General features: G+C 43.0%; 1 protein-coding gene across 2 annotated transcripts in view; it reads right to left on the bottom strand.

The window, feature by feature from the left end:
* Positions 1-23955, bottom strand: part of CAMK1D (calcium/calmodulin dependent protein kinase ID) — a 233833-nt gene that overhangs the window by 37145 nt on the left and 172733 nt on the right. For both annotated transcript variants that reach the window (XM_059816627.1, XM_059816626.1), the window contains exons 4-5: positions 10691-10829; positions 5673-5799 (exon numbers count right to left, since the gene is read on the bottom strand). In XM_059816627.1, the coding sequence (XP_059672610.1) occupies positions 5673-5799; positions 10691-10829 (266 nt within the window). The remainder of the gene's footprint in view (positions 1-5672; positions 5800-10690; positions 10830-23955) is intronic.

Raw genomic sequence — 23955 nt, 5'->3', positions numbered from 1 at the left:
AAAAGCACTACAGAGAATAAAAACACTGAATGAGGAGGGGGGTACAGGGACCAACCACACATCCAGGGTCCAGCCCAATCCCTACGACAGGGAAATACAAGAAAATTTTACTTGAAGTTGGGTTGGGACTCAGAGCAAGAATTTTAAATCTCAGAAGGGTTAAGACATTAGCCAGCCACAAACACAGCTTGCAATTCAGCGTTTCTGCAAAAGGAGATCAGATTGCCTGAGACAGGCTTTCTAACACTTTTTCCACACTTTTCAATGCTCGTAAGTGTCTCGTGAGTCTAAGTCCCATCTGCAGAAGTAACCAAAGCTTCTGAGAGACCAACTCTCACAGAACGTGAGTCAGTGAGCCCTAATTCCCAAACAGCCAAAATCTCTTTAGAGGAATTTGCTGAGTGACTGGAGTCACCTCCTTGTGAGTGCCCAACTTGACACACCTCAAGGATGACTCATTTTCAGGCAGTTTTGAACACTCCTTCATCAAAATCCAGTTCTTATAAACGGTCTCAAGCCCAGCAGCCCATGACAGATCGCTAATGGCTTATACAGATCGTGCCCATAACCACACAGATCACTCAGGGTTTTGAAAACATGACTTCTTCTCCAGCCTAGAAGATGGGGTGGGATCCATGCAAGCCAGTCCACACACCTAATTTGCAATGAAATGAGACACACAAGCTGCCTCATCTTACCCAATTTAGGTGCTATCTAAAAGTTGGGTGTCTAGTCCCAGCTCATCACCTAGACTCCTTCCATAAGAAATAAAGACAGAGTCCTAAGCAGATAGGAAAATGGAAGATCTTTTAATTAGAAGAGGTTACATTATCAGACCAGTTGCTTCAGTAAGCAAACATTTAGATTTGCATCTTAACAGAAGTGCCTCAACTAAGTCTAATTGGGTTAAACCATCCTAACCTTGCCAAGGAGAATCTCCATCCTTTACTGGATGCAGGAGGGAACATTGTCACCAAGGATGAGGAAAAGGCTGAGGTACTTAATGCCTTCTTTGCCTCAGTCTTTAATAGCCACATCAGGTATCCTCAGGGTATTCAGCTCCCTGAACTGGAAGACAAGGATGGAGAGCAAACTGAACTCACCACGATCCAGGAGGAAGCAGTTAACGACCTGCTATGCCACACTCACAAGTCTACAGGGTCTGATGGCATCCACCCAAGGGTGCTGAGGGAGCTGGCGGAGGAGCTTGCGAAGCCACTCTCCATCATTTATCAACAGTCCTGGTTAACAGGGGAGGTCCTGGACGACTGGAGGCTTGCCAGTGTGATGCCCCTCTACAAGAAGGGCCAGAAGGAGGATCCGGGGAACTACAGGCCTGTCAGCCTGACCTCGGTGCCAGGTAAGGTTATGGAGCAGATCATCTTGAGGGCGCTCACAGGGCATGTGCAGGACAACTAAGGGATCAGGCCCAGCCAGCACGGGTTCATGAAAGGCAGGTCCTGCTTGACCAACCTGATCTCCTTCTATGACCAGGTGACCTGCCTAGTGGATGAGGGAAAGGCTGTGGATGTTGTCTACCTGGACTTTAGTAAAGCCTTCGACACTGTTCCCCACAGTATTCTCCTGGAGAAGCTGGCGACTCGTGGCTTAGACAGGTGCACTCTTCGCTGGGTAAAAAACTGGCTGGACGGCCGAGCCCAGAGAGTTGTGGTGAATGGGGTGAAATCCAGCTGGCGGCCGGTCACAAGCGGAGTCCCCCAGGGCTCAGTTTTGGGACCGGTCTTCTTTAATATCTTTATCGATGATCTGGATGAGGGGATTGAGTGCTCCCTCAGCAAGTTTGCAGATGACACCAAGTTGGGCAGGAGTGTTGATCAGCTCGAGGGTAGGAAGGCCCTACAGAGGGATCTGGACAGGCTGGATCGATGGCCTCAGGCCAATTGGATGAGGTTCAACAAGGCCAAGTGCCGGGTCCTGCACTTGGGTCACAACAACCCCAGGCAACGCTACAGCCTTGGGGACAAGCGGCTGGAAAGCTGCCCTGAAGAAAAGGACCTGGAGGTGCTGGTTGACAGCCGGCTGAATATGAGCCAGCAGTGTGCCCAGGTGGCCAAGAAGGCCAACGGCATCCTGACCTGTATCAGAAATGGTGTGGCCAGCAGGAGTAGGGAGGTGATCGTGCCCCTGTACTCGGTGCTGGTGAGGCCGCACCTCGAATCCTGTGTTCAGTTTTGGGCCCCTCACTACAAGAAGGACATTGAGGTGCTGGAGCGTGTCCAGAGAAGGGCAATGAAGCTGGTGAGGGGTCTGGAGCACAAGTCTGATGAGGAGCGGCTGAGGGAGCTGGGGTTGTTCAGTCTGGAGAAGAGGAGGCTGAGGGGAGACCTCATCGCTCTCTACAACTACCTGAAAGGGGGTTGCAGAGAGGTGGGTGTTGGTCTCTTTTCCCCAGTAACAACCGATAGGACAAGAGGAAATGGCCTCAAGTTGCACCAGGGGAGGTTTAGACTGGATATTAGGAACTATTTCTTCACCAAAAGGGTTATGAAGCATTGGAACAGGCTGCCCAGGGAAGTAGTTGAGTCACCATCCCTTGGAGGTATTCAAGGAACATGTGGACGTGGCATTGCAGGACATGGTTTAGTGGGCATGGTGGCGTCAGGTTGATGGTTGGGCTTGATGATCTCACAGGTCTTTTCCAACCTTAGTGACTCTGTGATTCTGTAACTGTCATCTTTTCACCATAGGACCAAAACCTCTGTCAAGACTCCTGAAAGAATGAGATCTCTGAACTGTTGACAGTAATTTAATCTGTGAGTCAGGGCCTTAAAAGATAATGTGCTAATGCACTGCTGGTTATGCACATTTTAGATACCCTCTAATTTGATAAGTTTTGATTTTCAGAAAGAAAACTGATATTTATTTATTTATTTATTCAGAAAACATGTAGATGTGGCACTGTGGGACATAGTTTAGTGGGCATGGTGGTGTTGGGTTGATGGTTGGACTTGATGATCTTATAAGTCTTTTCCAACCTTAGTGATTCTGTGATTCTGTGATTCTGTGTGAAGGTTAATTACACCCTCACTTATTTGATGAATTTCTGAACTACATAAACAGGAATTTAGTGTCTCAGGTACCACCGTTCTTTGGAGCTGAAACTAAGAAAAGTTGAGTTAAAAACTGAAATACAGAGACTTGAAAGTATATCCTGATCAGTGAAATTAGATAGAAATGACAGGGGCCCTTGCATACTTGCAAATGCTTGCAAAGGGCAGCAGACCTGAGTTAAGATCAGGTCTGCTACGAAGTCAGAAGCTTGTCCAGCACTTTGCACAGCAGGATCCAACTGGATCCATTTCTGGAGGTAAAGAAGTATAAATAGCAGATGTTAACGACTCCTTAACCAAGCCCTGGTGCATTTGGCATGTGATAGGTGCCTAACTTTTTTCCAGGAATTAAAAAGCAAAGTGGATACACTGACAAAAATAATTAATTGCTTATAATATCTTAGGAAATGGGGTGTTCTACGCATCTTTAAAGAAAAGTGCCAGGAACTGCCTTGTAAGTGATGGATCTCTGAGTGTTACTTCAACACCAGGTAAAATGGATGGGAAGAAAACCCAAAAAGAGTTGGCAGATGGGACACTTAATGGGTCAGCACTCTGTCCCGTGTCTGCCCAATCCAGATGAGGACACGTATTCATGTTGTGCCATTAGGAGGAAGGACTCTTACATTTATTTGAGGACATGAGGCAGGTGTTGCAAATTGGAGCGACGCTGGAAGGCGTGAAAGCTTTTGGATGTGGACAAATTGCAGACCATGTATGCAGAAGCCATGTCATCAGGTATAACACTCATGGAGGCCCATTTGTGGGCATCACCACAGCGACTGACAATAAAAATTTTCTGAGCTTGGAAAATGTTGCCTGGGCAACCAATTATATTAAAAAAAAAAAAGACAGCACTAAAGAGGAGCTGTCTCCTGTGCAAAAAAGAAATAGAACAAATATTTAAAGGTTTTTCTTTGTGAGAGAGGGGAAACACTCCTGTCAGGCCTTCAAAAATAAGTGACTGTGACCTCTTGAACCGTGATGAGTGAATCCTGCATTCAGTAAGGTAAAAACGGGCCTGGAGGCACTTGTGTAGCTATCAGGGCCCAGACCATGAGTAATGAGAGCTCTCAAACATCTCTCAAAGCACTACAATTTCGTGTCACATGCTCCGAGAGCTTCCTCTCCAAAATAGCAAGTTTTCTTATGTAAATGGCTACGCTGAGAGGCCATATGAGATCACTCAGTGCCCAAGCAGAGTCGCACTCCCCCTTTTTCATCAGCGCTTCAGCAAACATCATCCGAGCTTCCCTGCACCTCACAGACTTATTCTAGTCAGTGCCCATCTCGGAACAAAATAAAACATGTTAATTTAGAACAGAAGAGCTGACAGCAAAAATTATGAAAATTGCTGTCTCAGCTCAATTCCTGCTAGTGCTTTGGAAGAAGATTTCCAGTCTGGTGTGATTACACAAAACAGCTATTCAGGCTGTACAGAGTGCATCTTGACTCATCTGTCTTAAAATAAAAAATGATGGGCTGATGGCTTCACGATGGGAAACCAAAGAAATCTGTTCTTTTCCTGATGTTACCAGGATAGAGTCTGCCTGTGCAGTGGGAAGATAATGCCTGGAAAAAGGTATTCCTGGGACAAATCTGGATCATTGTTTCAGTTCTGGTACCGTGGTATCATCAGAGGTATGAAAACACAGATGAGGTGGCAGCTGCAAACCAAAAGGAGCCTCTCTCTGACTGCTGGAAAACATCAGGTTTTTCCTACCGGAAAGATGTGAGACAAATCTATCCCTGGGGAAGCCACTGTCACTTTAGTTTCATGGATTTCATGGATACCCCAGCGATTAATTTTACTGTCTCAGCCGACTAGCTAGGTATCGTAGGAGGCACAGGCTTGCTGGATCCATCCATGCATGAAGCGTGCCTTTTAAATAGTGTGTGTTCAAACAGAACCTGTCATCACCTGCCATATAATTCTCACACTCAATTGCTTTAACTTTTTTAAAAGGATGCTGGTAAACACACTGCGAATCAGTCACCTCGTACAATCACTACTGTACAGACAAAAGAGGAAAGAATAAATGATAGGAAACAGTTTCATGCCACACCGGAAGGCCCGAGGATCTGAAGAGCTTTTGCATACTGACGTCTAGGAGTCAGTAACTTCACATGGTTGTTACAGAGGATGACTGAACATGTCTGAATAAATGTACCTCTTTCATTTTGCTGTCTTCTATCGGGGGAATCTGGCAAATACTATCTTTTATCATTAAAATAATGTTGCATTAGGTAAAGCTTCTTGGTTTTATAGGTGCTTTCAGAATTGATGTGTTTAGGGATATTCTTCATGTGCTCCTAATTTAGCTACAAGCAGTGTCTTTGAGAAAACTCATTTTGCAAAGGATTAAAATCATGAAAGTGAATCCCACAAACCCTGAGCTGGATTGCAGGTTGCAGACCCAAAGGAAAAGAGCACACTAGGCCGAGCACCAGCAATTTCTGAAATCTCTATTTCTAACAAACATCTGTGAAATCTCATGTGCATTACGTAGGGGCACTGGAAAACAAGTATTATTTCCTTTTCACTATGCGTCTGTATTGCAGCTGGGAAGAGCGGATGGACAGTATAACCAAACCTCTTACCAACATAGCCAGGAGTCCCGCAGGCTGTGGACATCACATCTCCTTTACCCTCCATTTTTGACAATCCAAAGTCACTGATCATGATTTTTGACTCTTCATCCTGGCTGTAGTAAAGCAGGTTCTCGGGCTAGAAAGAGAACAAGCAAAGTGGGTTTTGAATATGTAAGTCCAGTGACAACATCTGTTGGCTGATGCTTTGCATTTAATACAGTCCTTAGATACATCATACAATAATATAATTTGGTTCCCCTAAATCCTAAAGAGTTGCTTCTACAACCTATACGGAGAACCTCTCCAGACTCCTCTGTGGTGACTAATGGAAGAAGCTGACACCTTGAGCTTTGAGTAACTTTCCTGGGATAACAAACTTCTCCTTTGGCACCCCAAATAAGAACTAAGGCTTGTCCTTTATTCGTGTAGTATGTCCAACATACCATCACTTCAGAGTGATAAAACAGAAGGATTCATTTGAAGGCCAGTAAATATGGTAAATCCAGGTAGTGTAATGAAATATTTTTATATTACATTTAAAAAAAGAAAAAGGAAAACAATAGATATTAGAGAATTTTTGTGTCTTCTCCACTGGAAATAAACTGTTGTGAGAGAGGAAATGCCTTTACAATTAACAGAGTTGCAGCAAGGATGTTTTAGCTAGAGCTGATTAGGAAAGAATGTCACAGCACTAAGCACAGCAATTTGTTTATGCTGAGAAAAAAAAAACACTCCACAAAGCCTTGTGACTTTATACCGATGTCAGGCGGATTGGAGAGCCCAACCAAACTCCCTCTGCTACAGCACAGTCCTCCATCAATACGTTTTGAATGTGCTACTGCTACACAGCAAAGCTCTCGCTAGGTGCTGTGAGAGCACACTTCTTCCCCTGCTTAATATTTGGGCTCACAAAAAGGTCCAACATCTCCCGGCACTCTGACAGCCAGGTGGTAACGGTGTGCCATTGCACCACCTGGACCTTGGGGTCTTCATCTACAAGTGATGGATACCCAATGTCTCAACATAACGCTGGTATAGACTTTTGCCCAGAAGCTGGTACAAACGCCTACCCGCATGCAACACATTTTGTCTATCAGCCCACTGTGTGCTCCAGAAAATGGCGAGAAGCAGCTGGGGCCACACAACAACATCAAACTCCTTGGGACACATCCAAGCTTGGATTTGTAAAGAGAAGCAAAAGAAGCGGGGACGAAGAAGCGCTGGGTGTTGACATCACCTCCACCCTACTCTGAGGTTCCTGTTTGACTTCAAGTGGAAGTTAAAGCACTTTCTGGCTCCCCAGCCCCAGCATGAAGCCACGTAGTGATGGCTTTATCCATGGGACACGATGGCCATGAGAGGATCTACAAGCTGCATCCACAGCTGTGAGCCAGCTGGGACCGAGGCAAAAAGGGAAATGATTCCGTTGGCAAAAATAATTATGAAGTTGTACCATTTATGTTTCTTTCTCATGATACCTTGTAAGTCCAGTGCTTTAACTGGCCAATACAATGCTGACACTGTTTTTAGGCACCGCGTGAGTCAGTTTTATGCCATGGTCTGCCCTTGGTTGGAGTTACTCCTGATTTTCACTAGTGCACTTCTGATCTGCTGAGGGGTTGGTAGAGCTGGTATTAAGGGAAAGAAAATTATTTCCCAATGATTTCTGCTAACTCATCTCAGGCCCCCACTTACTCATATTCAGTAAGGCCAAGAAACCCACCCATTTGAACTTAAATTTGTTTAAAAACTGTTTAAAAGAACTCTGGTTCTTCAAACTGGTTAATTTAAAAAGCATTAATGAGGTGGCTCTGTACCAAATGGAGCTGCTCAAGCCTTTCAGTCCTTTTATACATCCTGGACTTCCCTGGACTTCATCTGCTGCCATCTTTTGTTATCTGCTGCTGCATTATTTCGATTAGAGTCTTGGAGCACAGATCTGCTTTTCCCAACTACAGCAAGTACTATTTTGGCATCTGAATAACACACAATTACAATAAATAATTGTTATAGATGTTTCAAGGGTTGTATTTTTGTAGGGTGCATTCTTTCCCAGAGTTTCATTTTGGGGGATCACAATTCGAAACTTGCACTTATCTTGATATTTTAGGATGATGAAAAGCCTTATTATATCCCTATTTTTGCCATGATGGTATGTTTGTGCTAACAGAAACTCACAGCAGGTGTTCCTCATATACCGTATTTTATGAGTAACTTTAACAACTGATATTGTACTGACAAAGACTTGCAAACAAAAAGAAAGAGAAAAAGAGCTAGTCTTTGCCCCAAAATACCACTGGAAAAGGTTGGTTTGATCTAAATTCAGCACGTCCTTACATAAACTCTGAAAGTAACTTGTACGTGAATCCAATTCCCAATTACCAAATCTCATATTTTATTATAGGAACTTTTTAACAAGATTAATCTCTCTTAAATTAGAAGCTACAGCCTTCCTTTAAATTATGAAGACAGGACTATTAAGAGCTTGTACAATTGAATATCTGAATTACGAGGTCTCAGACCTCCCTCCAAAAGCTCTGGTTGCAGAAAGAAGCCTGAAGTTACTTCCTACAAATTGAGCTTGAGAGAAAGCTGACGAGGTTAAAATACTAAACAGCATTTCCATACCGAAATACAGTGGAACTCTAATAAATACGAGAATATTTCTATGTACATGAGCAAAAGAGCAGGAAGCGAATGGGAACTGAGGGCAACATGTGAAGACTGTAGGAGAGGGAAGACTAACTAGTGCCTCCTTACAGAAAACCCATTATTTGGGAGTGTTAGGACTAAACTGCACAACATGAGGAAATATTATTTGGGGACATCAGTGTATATTTTCCTTCAGTGGATTCAAGGTTTTGCCTTAAAAATGTGCCAAACCAATACTTTAAAAAGCATATTTCTACTATCTATTAATCTACCCTATCTTTTGAAGTGAAGATCATAGGATGCCCACTTCTGGCAGAGGGACTGAGGAAAGTCCCTTGCAGCTGTAAGGTGTGGAAAAGCTCGCAATCCCAGGGGAACAACCCCCACGCAGCAAAAAGTTTCACATCTGGATTCAAAGAGTGGCAGAAGAAAAACACTGTTAAGGATTTTGCAAAACAAGGCCATGTCTGCCTGTCTTGGGCAGTGCTCCACCTTGGTGCTGGTGGTTACACTGGTAACGGGCTCTGTTTTGGCCCGGCTGCATCACATCTTGGAATAATTATTTTACTCCATGCAGCATTTCACATCAGCACTAATTTTGGAGGACATAAAAAGCAAATAAATAGTGTCTCTCAGTACTACAATTTTTCATCCATCTTAAGGCAAAACACTGGGGTCACATTGCTGGCACTACAACCTTCACTAAGAGGACTTGCCAAAAATTGCAAATATGCAGTTTAATATTAGACCGTATTAAAAGTACAATTAATTTTAAAATACATTTAATTAAAAAATGTATTTACGAAGTAAAAAAAAAGAAAAAACCCCTTCTTTGTGGCTCTTGACTTAATGTTCATTAAGCCTTTACATAATATGACCCGTTTACCCAAAGTCCACTGTCTTTACATGGGGACAATTCAAGGCCACAGCATCAACATCCAAGGCAACTCCTGTGTGCTGGTTTTGGCTGGGGTAGAGTTCATTTTCTTCGTAGTAGCTGGTACGGGGCTGTGTTTTGGATTTGTGCTGGAAACAGTGTGGATACACAGGGATGTTTTAGTTACTGCTGAGCAGTGCTCACACAGAGTCAAGGCCTTTTCTGCTCCTCACACCGCCCCACCAGCGAGTAGGCTGGGGGTGCACAAGAAGTTGGGAGGGGACACAGCCGGGACAGCTGACCCCAACTGACCAAAGGGATATCCCATACCATATGACATCATGCTCAGCATATAAAGCTGGGGGAAGAAGAAGGAAGAGGGGGACATTCGGAGTGATGGCGTTTGTCTTCCCAAGTAACCATTACGCGTGATGGAGCCCTGCTTTCCTGGAGATGGCTGACCCCTGCCTGCCGATGGGAAGTGGTGAATGAATTCCCTGTTTTGCTTTGCTTGTGCACGTGGCTTTTGCTTTACCTATTAAACTGTCTTTATCTCAACCCACGAGTTTTCTCACTTTTACCCTTCTGATTCTCTCCCCCATCCCATTGTGGGGGGAGTGAGCGAGCGGCTGTGTGGGGCTTAGTTGCCGGCTGGGGTTAAACCACGGCATCCTGTTTGGAGCACCCCTCCAAAACACAACCAGAAGTGTGACCTCATTCACTGAATTCTTAATTTCTGGCAGTAAACATTGGTAGAAGTAACTAGCTCAGGAACTGAAACCACAGTTTTCTTTTGACATTTGTAACTTTTTTTAATGCTTTCTGCTAATTTATTGTTTAAGATACCAAAGATGGGGAGGTTTAGCTGTGTATTATGGAATCCAAGCCTTTCTGCTTATTTTAATGACAGTTTAAGATATAGGAAGGAAACAATACAGAAATAATGTTTTGGGCTTTTTTTTTCCAGAAAAACTGAGAGGTTTGGATGTGATAACACAATACAGCTGAAATGAAAATTATCTAAAAATCACATTGGCACACAATGTTCCTTAGAAGAATCCCTGCTGTTAACAGTGTCTCCAAAAACGCTGGTCCAAATAGCATGATAGGAAATCATTCCACTTTCCCACACTATTTATTGTTACTAATTATTATTAAGTAAAAGTAAATATAGCACAGCAAATCTGCAAGATACTTTATATCAGCAAACACTTACATCCCAGCTGAGATGCCTTAATGTAATGTTTTGGGTCTTAATGAATTACTTTTCCCCCAAATGATATGTGCAAAACTCCCATTGTAACAGCATTGATTGCAAAGTCCTCATTAAAACCACTTATGATGGGAGGATATGGAGCCTTCAGAGCATTCCTCTTACGGTAAACCCTTACTCAAACAGCCAGTCCCAGAGGAGGCTGCATTTTCATGCGTTAGACTCACATAATTATGCAACTTTCACTAACACTGCCCGGAGGACTGAGTCACACTGCGATTGTACCTTGAGGTCCCTGTGCACGATGCCCATTCGGTGCAGGTAGTAGACAGCATCCAGGACCTGCCGGATCAGGGTGCTGGCATCCTTCTCAGTGTAGAACCCTTTCTCGACGATGCGGTCGAAAAGCTCTCCCCCAGACACTCTGGAAAACATTACGGGATGCAGAAGTGTGAGGATATGCTTTGTAATGTACTTTCTACCTCGCTCAAGGATCGCCAAGGCCATGCACTAGCCACAGGCAGTCTGAGCACATGTCGTCTAGAGCACTGGGGGCTCCCCCACTGTCCCAACAAGCCTTTGGGTTTGGTTTCTTCACAGTCCAAGGACTGGTCTCTGCCTCAGAGACCAGAAGAGTAGCAAGGGGCAAAGAAAAGTAACAGAACTAAACCAGAAATAGCCATGCTATAATGGACAATAAAATCCATCGCACATCAGAGAGTGGTCAAAGACTCACTAGAACTTGCAAAGGGAAATGACAGATCTACCCCAGCAAGAGCCAGGGGAGCAGACCCCGGTTTCCCCGCTGTCCCACCCTAGTGAACTTTGTACAGGTGAATTCGGTCTGCCCTTCCCGCTGGCGCTGGCCCACTAAGACTGTAAGGCTCCTTACTAGTATGAGCCCTTGGTGTTCACTTTTCGGTGCACCCACCAAAGATTGGGTTTTGCCGTGGAGGAATGGTCCCATTCTCCTTTCCCCACCGGTGAGTGAAATGCATGTCGTAGTTACTGCCAGTACCTATGGAGTGTTCGTTCATTAAAGGTCTCTAGGTCTCTGGCAATTTTAAATGCTCTCAGGGGTCCCCCTCATTTACTCATACACGTATGTTCATTTATCAGCAGCCACAAGCTCTTTAGGCAGAGCACGGCCTCTGCCTGGCACTGGTAGAAGACAGTTATTGATGAGGGTGTGCAGATTATCAGCACAATTAATCACTGGATGACACAGATGGGGAAAGGATTCCACAACTCAAAGGTGAAAGAAAATAAAACCTTGACATCCCACTATTTAATGTCTGCTATATTAGGCTTTTCCTCTGCCCTGCTAGAAATAACACGTTCTGAACCCAATCTTAAATAAAGAATGGACACATTAAAACTCCCTGGAGGAATATCTAGGGAAACAAAAGAGGAAAGAAATGTCTGAGTAATTGAAATAATAAAACTGTCAGCAAAAAAATACCCTACTAGGGTAAATAAAAGATTTCCATTTTAACAAGCAAAACCTATTAAAAAATAAAATGTATGCGATATGATTTCCAGCAAGTTGCACCACTTAGCGTATCATAAATAGCACAGTAAAACTTTCTTTAAAAACAAACCTAATAAAGGGAAAATAATAAATGATTACAGTCATTAAATACATATGGTCTGGGAGCTTGTCATTATATGAACACTAGGTAATTCAGCCGCAGCCACTCCAAGCAATAATCTGCTTGAATAATGCCATGAAGTCACTTCCTAGGGAAGTTTGGAACCTGAATGAAAGAGAAGGCTACCACTAAAAACGAACACATTCAACTTTGAAACTGAAAAGCAATCTGCGAAGAAAAAAAAATAAACCAGCTAATCCCCCTATTAAGTGCTAGGCAAACAGACCAAATACCTTGCTAAAATATTGGCATTAAACCCAAACTCTGCAGTAAAGGCGAAGTTCACCCAGGGTCTGAAGTCCACCCAGGAGACCCCTGGCTGTACCAGCAGCCCTGGGGCTCGCTGCTTGCTGCCGGCAGAGAGGGACCGGAGCAGCAGTACTGGGCTGACAGCGGGGCGAGGAAAACGCCCTGGTACCGTACGGAATTGGAGAGCCCGTGACTCATGGCACAGCAGGGAAGGAGGCATGGCAGGCAGAAGCTGCACCGGCAGAAGTGCCATCACACGACAGCCTGCTGTGCGATGACACCCTGAACACCGCACACAATAGAAGTTGTATTCGTCATATATATATGTACATATACATATCTATACATACACAGGGCGTTGCTCCAAGCCCCTCTCAGCCCTACACCCTTTGCCCAGCCTATCACATGCCTTTGCCAAGGGAGAATGGACACACCTCTGCCTGGCCATTCACTGAAGGCAGACACAGTTTTATTGAATCTGGCTCCTATTAGCTGACTGTCTTTTTATACTTCCCCTGCAGCCCTTTTGTTTCCCGTGGATTGATTGCACAGAAAATTGAGCCCACGCAGTAATTAATATGACTGAATAGAGCACACGTCCCCATGAAAATGCAGCGCATGCTGTTTTGCAATTTCATACAGTTACTTTTGTTGTATTCAAGAGACGGACTGCTTTAGTAGATACTGATTTACATCATGTGCTTTCCTGCACAAGGACTCTCTCCTTCAATGTTTGCAGAGAGTATTCTTCCACAAAATTTTTTCATTAAAATGACAAAATTTCCCTCCATGCCAGCTGACTCCCCATTCCCCTTAAGCCTCATTCTTTAATCGAAAGCTTTTCTTAGTCAAATTTAGTCCAGTGGATCTACTGTACCCAGGCTCAATCTGTTTATAATTTTCTTTCAACACACGGAAAATATTTGCAACCTCTTAAATGATGCATTGCAAACCAGGGCTTAATCCAAGGACTCAAAGGAGCAGCTGGTAAGTTCACAGCCACTTGCTTATTCAGTGCCAACAGCATCCCAGGTACACGCAGAGTTGAGGGACCTGCACTCCTATTTATTCATGTGGTGACTCCGTGTTATGGTACATCAGGTTTGCATTACATGTTTGCACTCACCTATAGAGTCTCCCTGCGCCAGCAAGGGTCATGGCTGGGGTTCACCTCCCAGGGATGCTCTGCAACTCGGCACCCAAGGCCATGGGTAATTTCCATATGGAGCTTATGTCCATATGGCTTTTCTCCTCCAAAATAGGGTTAACTCAACCGTAATGTCATTGGGAATGCTGCTCCCTGTATGCTGCCCAAGGACCGACAGAAGTCAATGCTGTACCAGGAGCAAACCAGCAAGGGCAGCTGTGGGAGAGCATTTGAGCTCTAAACTCATGGTGGAGATGTAGCCCGTTTGTCTAAAGCTGGTCTTCATCCCAACCCTCTCTACCCTGCTGAGACAGGACTTGGCATCCTGCTCTGAACAGACCTGGGCATTCACGAAGCGCTGCTGCAATTTGTTTGTTCCAGTCTTTATTATTCTGGGATACTTTTTTTTTTTTAATGGCAGCACCAGCCTTGCCCTCTCTATGGCAATTTTAAGCAGTGCACAGAAGGCAGGGTTGAAACTGCAGGCAGCAAGAGCAGAACTAGGTCTTTGCCTTAAAGAAATTTAAGACAAAATTTTCTGACCAGAAAGAGAGGGTAGGAGGAATTTCTCATTAGTGGAAGAGGACTGCTCCTGTCTCGCAGGGGGCACTGGCTGATGGAGCTGAACACACTGTCCCAAACATTAGCACAAGGCACCTTTTTCCGCTGCTGATTTCGATCTTAGTTCCCTGCAAAGAAAAAGTCAGAGGAGGAGTAGCCAAGTGCAGTTACTTGAAAAGCATTTAACCCTGGGAACAGCTCAAGTGTCACGCTGCAATCCAGAGCAGCATTAGCCCTGCCCGGGGAATCAGAGCTGGGCAAAAATCAGCAAAGCCTCTGTAGCTGCATATTCTGCATGGATGCCTGCTGGGATCTCCTGCAAGGCATGTGCGGCTCCATCCCTTGATGCCTGTTCAGCCACTGAACAGTGACTCTCTCCTGGTTCACCAAGGGGTGTGGGGAAAGCCCAGCGCTTGGAGAAGGAGCTAAGCTGGGTGTCCGCATCACACATGGACACTCCCAGCACGTGCCCTGCCTATCTGCGGGAATATGGGAATTACTTTCAAAACAACGCCCAGAAGATTCATTTAGTTTAAAATGAAAAGAAAGACTCAACCATAAATGTGAATACTTTCCACTTCCACATCTTTCACCTGAGGCTATGTGCCTTTAGCTCATGTCACTGACTATCAACATGAGGAAGGCCAGAATAAACATTATTTCCATTTTCTCACTGCAGGAAAGAGAGAATCAGACTTGTCCCGCTGAAACAATCAGGACATATAGCAATGTCCTGTTCCACAGGCCCTACCCTACTAAGAAAGATGCATTGCCATCAAACCCCATTTTGAACAGGGGCAGTAGGACACAGCTTGACCATATGAAAAAAGAGGCATTATCTGCAGTTCCAATGGGGAGACACAGATTGCACTCTGGTTCTAGGGTTTCCTGAGATAAAACCTTATGGATCTAGTGTTTCATTATGGAGACTTCATGCATCGATCATGCAGATGATGCATATCTTTCAGAGGATCTAGCCTGGTGCTGGAGTTTGCAATAAACTCCTGCAGTCCTCTGGTCTGGGGTCAACTATAGAAAGTTTTCCCAGCTCTAATGAATATGAAGGAGGGAATGGAAACAGATGTTAAAAACAGAATCAATGTCCATTGTTATATTTTTAATCTTTTTTTTTTTTCTGGCTGAATTTGGGGATTTTGCCTCTTGTTTCTTCCCAATTTGGTGTTTAAATGTAGATCCAAACCTCCAGCACAGGCTGCCACACTGAGCATCTCAGTTTAGGACAGGTTGCAAAAAACTTTGAAAATGCCAACGGTTTTGTGTACACGGATGAGCTACCTCGTTATTTGGGCTCTGTGTGTGCACACTGTTGGCTGAACACCCTGCAGAGACACTGAAAGACCTTACAGTCTTCATTAGAGGCAAAGGAGGGGTCTCTGTAACAATGTCCTAATAGTTATTAAGGCTCTGTTCAACGGTTGGTTCCAGTCCATGTCACTACACGATTTCTATATTTCTGTAATTTCTAATTTACAGACGTGATTTGGGAGAGATGAGGAGACATTTCAGCATTAGTATTACGCCTTTACTTTACATTAACCTGTTTCACCACCAAGTTCATCAGGAAAGAGCCAAACTGACAAACAAAAAGAAAACAGCCCCTGCTGCAGGGAAGGAGAAAGGACATGAACAACCTTCTTCCAGAGCAACTGATTCCTTTGCAGTGCCATCAGGAAAGTAGAACATGCAAAATTTCAAAGAAATGTTTTGATGAGCAGCAAAAAAACCCCTCCCTTGTAATTTAAGACTCCTAAACTCATAAACAAAGGGAGAATCTCTCTGGATTTCTGCTGGTTTTGCCAGCAGTGTGAAACCCGCACCTGCACGTTGCAGGTCACTCTACCAGGTACCTGCCAGACCACCACCGCAGCGGGGCTGCCTGGCGGGGGACATCCTTACATATGTTAGCCTTCAGGTAAAAAAAAACATGAATAAAAGAACAAATAAATGTTGGAATTAAAAAAGATCTTAGTCATATATTGATATTAATGCATTCATGTTACTCTTGCTGGTACCATCTGTGTGTACACATAAATCCTCTCGTTTAGTCACCCCTGCATCCCCCACTGTTATCAAGTGTAGGAAACTTTCTGTTTGTTTTAGGAGCTTGAAAAATAACACCCTTTGAAATACCGCTTTGACTGCATTGCCATTTGGCAAAACATTGGTGTTTTTCGCTTTTGGAGTCCAGGCTGGAATTGCTCTGGATTGTTTACTGCTTGACAGTTTAATTGCTTTTCATCAAAAGTCGTATTGACGAACTCATCAGCAGTGGATTTACACTGAGAATCCCATCAAATCTATTCAGACCTTGTAGGCTTTTCCCTACTTTTGAAGTTCACCTGATGCTTCACTGCAGTTCAAGCCATGATCCGGTCTCTGTTGGACAAGTCATCAAAGCACCACCCGGCTGGGTGAGAAGAACCAGCGCAGAAAGGCAGAGACATCCCCAGGGACTCGCTAACACTGTTTAAACCTGCAGATTAGGGATGCCTAATGAAAAGAGGGCTGATTTCAGAAATTTGGAGCAGGAGACATCCCAGGCCAATATGAAAAATAGGTAAAATATGAGCATTACCCTACAACTGTGAACAACTCACTGATCAGAAGTTAAACATTCGCAATTTCCTACAATATAAATCAGAAAAAGCACATAACTCAGCCCCCGGGGCACGAAGCTGGAAGTGTGAGGTGAGATAAGAAAGACCGAAGGGACCGTTCCTGGGAACTTCTGGCTTTGAGTATTAGTTTTCGCTAATGAAGGAATTCTTATTAATACAAATATTTCCATTTTTAAAAATTATTTTGTTTTTAATGGAGGGCTTTTCTGTTTGGCTTTAAACTTCCTCTGCATTGTGAAAATGCATGAGAACCAGAGAGCAAACCTGGCCAGCTCGCTGTTCAAAAGGAAAGAGAAATTGGCTGCCCTCGTCTCATTGTTCAAACGATGTAACACATAAAAAGAAAACGAGTAAACAGATTAATAGATTTTAGACCCAGAAAGGAACATTATAATTATTTAGCCTGACCTTTTGCAAATATAAGTATGTGATTAAAATTCTCCTTGTGCTAATAATCAAAGGTGTTAATCAGGCAGGGACAGATACTGCTATAGAAATACTGTATGTCCTACAGACACTTGCCTTATTCAGTATACATCTCAGAAAACTGCACTGGCTTTCTCATTTGTAGCACGTCATAAAATATTCAGCCTGAACGAGGCAAGGACTTTCCTTGTTATTGTAGCTTTAAATCAACCACCTTAAAATCTGATGGTAACATAAATATATGCTCCAAGGCCACCAAAGGAAGGACGCAGGATTAGTTTTGTCTTATTTTTCCAGAATACAGGTGTGTGCATGTGGTAGAGAGGGATGGATGGGTGTTAGCACGCTCTCCTTTGATAGTGCTGTTCAATGCAATGTTGCTGTGGGATTTATTCTGGGGGGCTGATGGTTCCTCAGCCCTTCATCACCACTGCAATGGTGGCTGCACCCTGAGGGGTTGTTTTGGAAAAGTTTGGGCAAAAATCACATGGTCATCTCTCAGAACCAAACTGAGCAAACTAAAACAGTTTTTTCCCTGCATTAAAAGTTTCATATGACATTTGCTGAGCCGCTGTAGTGAGGTTGTGCTTTGGAGAACAGACTTCTGTTTCCACTGGGACAAGACCATTAAGTCTCTGGAAAGCTCAGCTCAGGGATGTAATGCAGTTTGGCAGTTAAAACCTTTGGAGAAAACATTTTCCTTCACAGAAACCCTACTGCGGAGCTCTTCTGAGGTCCATGACTTTTCAAGGTCAATGTTGTCTTGTTTTATTCAAAATTTTATTCAGTATTCAAATATTCAACGTAGTATTCAAAATTTCCCCTGGTTCCATCAGCATTAAAAAGTGTGACAGCACTAATAGCAACCAAATGACAAAGGACCTCAGGTTTTTAAGTCTCTTGTGACTAAACCTTACTGACTGACAGCTTATGAGAGCCCTTCAAATGCCAGCAGCCCACTTGCCTCCATCTATGCTTGTCCCCCCAGGCAGCAGAGCATGGAGGAGATCTAGGACCTGCCAGCTACGGCAACACTCCCTCAGTGCTGCTACCACTATTTATGAGGCACGTATCTGTAGTAAAGCAACTTGCACCGATAACCCCACCATGCAATCAAATCCTAAGGAATATTGTAGCAAACTTTCACATCTCTAGTGCTTTGCTGAAGTCTACAAACATCATGATGGGCACATCTTTTTTCCACTCTTCTGAGTTCTTATAGTTTGATTGACAGCTCCACAGAGGCCAAGGAATCATGTAGTATTAGCAGCTTGATCACACTCAAGTGTGCTCCTTGCCATTTTAAAAAAGACCTATGGAGGGTGGTGAAACACTGGCACAGGTTGCCCAGAGAGGTGGTAGATGCCCCATCCATGGAAACATTCAAGGTCAGGTTGGACGGGGCTCTGAGCAACCTGATCGAGTTGAAGATGTCCCTGCTCATTGCAGGGGGGTTGGACTAGATGACCTCTAAAGGTCCCTTCCAACCCAAAATATTCTGTGATTCTATGACATATATGTTGGCTATTCAGCCTGTTTTTCTTCATGGCTTTGCATTAAATGAAAAGGCAAAGTTGAAGCTCAGCAATGGTGACTTTCACCTGTGCCCACTGTGTCAGTCAACAGTTTGATATCACCACATGTGAACCCATATATACAATGCATTCACCATAGGTTTCACTGTGAAAAAAAATCCATAATTTTAAAAAATCTCACTAAAATATGCACAGTATGCATTAAATAACTCAAAAGTTTAGTTTTAAAGAAGCAATTAGTCCCTGTTTTATTTATTTCCTCATGTGGGATGTCAGTAAATCAGCCCAAGCACAATCACTCTTGCTCATTTTTTATATATATATATATATATACACACACACATATATGTGATTTTGTTGTATCAAACTTTCTCACTCCGCTTCTAGAAAACAGTAAAGTAGCACTCTGTAGAAAAATGACCACACAAAATATGTTTTCCAGCATCTGAGGGCTGGAACAATGTATTTCCTAACTGCTGTCATATTCCTCCAGCTCTCCATAAAATAAGTGGATAGTTAAAATCTGGAGGAGATTCCTCACCTGACAGCAATTTAAAAGTAGGTCATGTTTCAGCACTAATAGGTTGGGTTTGTTTTCCTTCTGACTTGTTTTCCAATGGAAACCAACCTCGATGTCCTGCCAGCATTAACTAGGAAGAACAGACTTAAAATAATGAGAACCGATGTAACGGAAAACGGATACCCTATATTACACAATGTATAGTAAAGAATTATGAAATATAACATGAATGCAGCACTAAGGATTGTTCTAAATATCAAAAAGGACCATAGAAAACTATAGCAAAGTCACTCTCAGCTGGAGCTTAAACAATCCAGCTTTTCTGTGAATAGCATTTAATAGAAGTTTGGTTTTGTGTGTATATTCCTTTTTCTGAGTCTGATTTCCACATGCTTTCTCACAAGTAAGTTTACAGGCAGATGTCATAATGGAAACAGACCATGTTAAGATAATATTGAGTAATACTTGCCTTAGTGCAGAAAGAGCTCTGAAGCTCCTTCTATCACACCCATATCTCATATAAATTCTTTTTTTTTTAAGCTTTTCTATAGGATGTACAACTTTGACTTGTTTCTCTGTCCTGGACAAACACAATGAAGGAAAATTTATTTGGAACCCAAAAAAGAAATGCAGTCAACTGGTCAAGTTATCCTGTTGCAAAAATCAACTTGTCCAAGCAGTTGGTAGAAACAATACATTGGGAGCTAAACATTAAAACCAAACAGACCAACTTAACTCTAAATCATATACGTATCTTGTTTTATCAAACTGTTACAGCAACTATATTTATATACATTTCAAAAAGTCATTAATGTGCTCTTCAATTATTGAGAAAGTGTGAAGAAACTTGCAGAGAATTGATGAAGAACAACACTAAATGTAGTTGCTTATAATGAAGCAAGTAACTAAAGTAAATACAAGGAGAAACCCATTCTATGGTATATGCACAATTTTAGGATATACAATATCTATAAAAATCAGGAAATAAACGTTGGAATTATCAAGGACAGTTAGCTGAAATGCTCTGCGGCCATAAAAAAAGCAAGCAGAAGGTTTGGGACAAAACTGAGTGCAAAGGAGAAAATAATTTGTCCCCCTAAACATCCATAGTACACTCACACCTTCAACATTTTGACAAAGTTCCTCTTAGCCAATCTTGCAAGTCTACAGAATAAGTGCCTGTGTGTGAGCTACCACCCTCATCTCCTTCAGTCAACACATGGAAGGAGGCATTTCTAGGGTGTGATGCTGCTAAGGGCACACTTCAGGGTGAGGAACAGACATGACCATTGCTGTGTTCATTCAGACAAATCCCACCTTGACGGCCTTTATAGAAAAGAGTCCTGAAGACACTTTGGCCAAAAGTATAGTAAAGCTTGGGAGCGTACAGAGGAGAAAAACAAGCGGGACCAGAGAGCTTCTCCATGAAAAGAGCAATCACATTTACAAAAAAAGAGATTACAGAGGAGATATGATAGCGTTCTACAAAACCATGAAAAGGATGGAGCATGGAAAAGGGAAATATGAGGAATTATTTCACACCACAAATGAGAAAAGGAGGACCTAATGGAATTAGCAGGTGGTGGATTTAAGACAAAAGCCTTTGTCATCTGAGGAGCAATCCTGGAACAGATGAATCTTTGGTATGAACCAATAAAACGGCGCTCATGTTCTTATGTTTGTGCTCATCGAATTAATTATTGAATTATTCACTCAACTATGGTCTGAATGTGCATACCTACATTAAGGGAGTCTTTTGATTCACTCACTTAAAATGAAATATGACAGATTCATAGATTTTAAAGCCATTATGATAATCTAATCTGACCCCAGACAAAACAAAGACTGTACAATCTTTGCCTCAGATCCATAGCTCCTGGCTGGACAAAAGACTATCGTTTAGCAGTGTAGCCAGGCTTGACTTAGAAGATATCACTAATCCCTTGTCTGCTTTGTCCAGTGGTTAATTACATGCACTGACTAATTACAACGAGGTTTTTTCGGATGATAATAGCTGATGTCCTGTCACTGGATACCTTTCAACACTGGCTGCAGACTCTTCAGCCGTATTAAAGCAACCTGACTCTTTTTAGGTTTTGATAACTTCATTTTTCCTGGTTCTATCTGATGTTTGTCTGCAAAAAAAAAGATTTTCAACAGCTACTTTCACAGCCTCTGTGAAGAGCTAGCTAGAAGACGAGTGCATATACAGCGATGCTCATTTCCAGTTCTCCATTTGGAAACTTAAATTACCATATTGAGTATCTCCACTTACATCTGCATCAGTAATGATTTAGCCATTCCTGGATAGGATATGGATCAGTACTAAGTATCTGTATTTCAATATTGAATCAAATATAATCTAAATAGAATATAGTGTTTCCAATTACCACTCTCTTGTGAACATCATTTGTTCACTCTACTACATCTCATGATGTTTATCTGACCGCTGTTCCATCAAGATATCCCCATTTTCCACAGCAGAGAGTGAATTTCTCCAATTTTGAGCGGTTTAGAGAGACATCAAACCACATTCTTACAGCTCAGGTGCAGTCTCAGCTAAATAAAACTTATGTGACTGTTTAGAGCGATATTATATCTTTAGCCAGTAAATTCAGTTTCAACTGGAGCTGCAAGGGCACTTGTAATGTCATGGAAAGAACCAGGAGTAACAAGAATTGAATTTGGAAACCTCAGGATCATAAGCAAGTTGATTAATCTCTTACCCGGTGATCTCTAAAGAGGGGACAGTGGACACAGGCCATGGTGAGTGAGGATGAGTGGCATACACAAACAGATCAAAGCTGTTAAAAGCATTTTATGGCAAACACAGTGGTCTAAATCCCACTGCTCCAACCTCACTGCACACCTTGCTGTGTCCTGTCTGAGACTTTTCTCCCACTTACCCTATTAACTGCAATTTTTCACATTACCCACACTTTTCCAGCTCTGTGCAGGAAGTCTGTGAGTGGTCGTGATTTGTGATGCTGCTCGTGCAATGCTGACAGGCCAGGAACAGCAGTCGCAACTAAAGCTTCATGTTTATTTGTTTATTTGCAGATCGCCAGCTGCCTTCTCCCATTAGCAACAGCTAATTTCCAAGCTATGCTCTTTGCACAGATAAGGCACAGCAGGGGCTGGGGGGACCCACTGATTTATTGTGGTTTGGCTGGAGGGTAGGCAGCACAGATACTCTCTCATGGCCTTGAGGGAAGATTTATGATGTACAAAAGAGGCATTTTCTTTAAAAAAAAAAAAAAAGGAGGAAAAAAAAGACATTTGGTCCTAATTCCTGATATTCTCCAAAAAAACCCCAGAAGTCGGGCATGTGAACCACCAAAGCTCATGTGATTTCTGCTCTTCAACTACCGTGGGATGAGCTCCTCAAGGAGATGCTGGCCATGGCATCCCCATGAGAGATGGGAAGAATGAGATGCCACCAGCAGCCAATGAAGCAACAAGGCAAAACTGGCCAGCAGAAAGGACAGCCTCCAAAAATGCTGGGAAGCCACGAGTGAAACCAGCTGGGCACGGAGAGGACAGAAAGGACTATCCTGCCAACACCCTGTGCTTGCTCAGTCCATGTTGGCCGCCTGGCACTCAAACCAGGTGCCACAGCCACAGATTTACTGGTTTTATTCTGTACAACAACTGAATTTACTGCCTTTTGAATGAAAAAACCCACCCCTCCTGGAGGGAAAGTATTTGTTGAAAGATATAGTAGGACCATAGTACGCAAAAGATAAAGTTTCCAGAATGTCCTACATAAACCAAATGTGCCCCAGGGCTTATTTTAATAATTCTTCAATTATTGCCTTACTGCTGGCTGATTTAGTCCAGGCCATTGAGATGTTTCTAATGGAAATCATCAATTCATCACGGAGACAACTTCCAAGAACCTAATCACGCAGATGAAAACAGACACATGTTCATGCTAATAATGAGGACTCCAGCAAAAGGGGGAAGATTTTATGTATCTGTTATTTTTAAAGGTTTATTTGCTCCTGCTTCTTAACAAACCAGGCTGGCCGACTGCCAGGCATTCTGGTTTTTACTGGGACTGTCCCATGGCCTTGGGAGAGATTTTTAATATCCACTTAAACATTATTGCTCCAAGGCTGCTGTCTATTAACACTTTACACAGTTTCCTTGACACAGAAAATGAAAGTCTCCAGCTAATTCTTCATTAATCAACACAAGTATGTCCACAGTAATTTTATTTTCAAGGCAGAAGAGCAAACCAATGCCAACAAGCAAATCTTTACAGTTCATACTCAATATTTTAGGAGTTTGCGTTACCATTGCTGTGTCTATTTCCGTAATATCTTTCAACAGGTGAATTAGTGACAAACTGTAAAAGCTGATGTTTGAAAAAAGCAAAGCCATAACTGATACAACAAATAATCAAACTTAGCTGGAAAAATTGAGAAAAGCTCAACCAGATTCTCTCAGATGCAGTAATCTGTAGGAGCTACATCTACCACCAAAAGCCCAATGCAGCACAGTTCAAAGACTCTTCTCTGTCTCACAGCAAACACCTGGGTCATCTTCTCAAGGTGAGACCATCAGTGAGAGGATGGCAGTGGTGCTGGGGCAGGGCACAGTGACACTCCTGTCCATCCCACACGGCAGCACCATAAAAATCCCCCTCCCAGGAGCAGCACTGCAAAGGCAGCTCCTGGGAAGCACCACCCCAAAACAGAGTTGGCAAAGAGTAAGAACATGGTCCTCATTTCCCTCAAGCCCCCCAGCCTCCAAAGCATCCAACAGGACTGTCCTGAAGCCTCAAAGGAAACGCTGCCTCCTACTATTTGCCATGCC

Source organism: Gavia stellata, chromosome 4 (genome assembly GCF_030936135.1).
Source record: "Gavia stellata isolate bGavSte3 chromosome 4, bGavSte3.hap2, whole genome shotgun sequence".
NCBI classification, from domain to species: Eukaryota; Metazoa; Chordata; class Aves; order Gaviiformes; family Gaviidae; genus Gavia; species Gavia stellata.
Note: the sequence above shows the minus strand (reverse complement) of the source record. Positions and strands in the feature narration are given on the sequence as shown.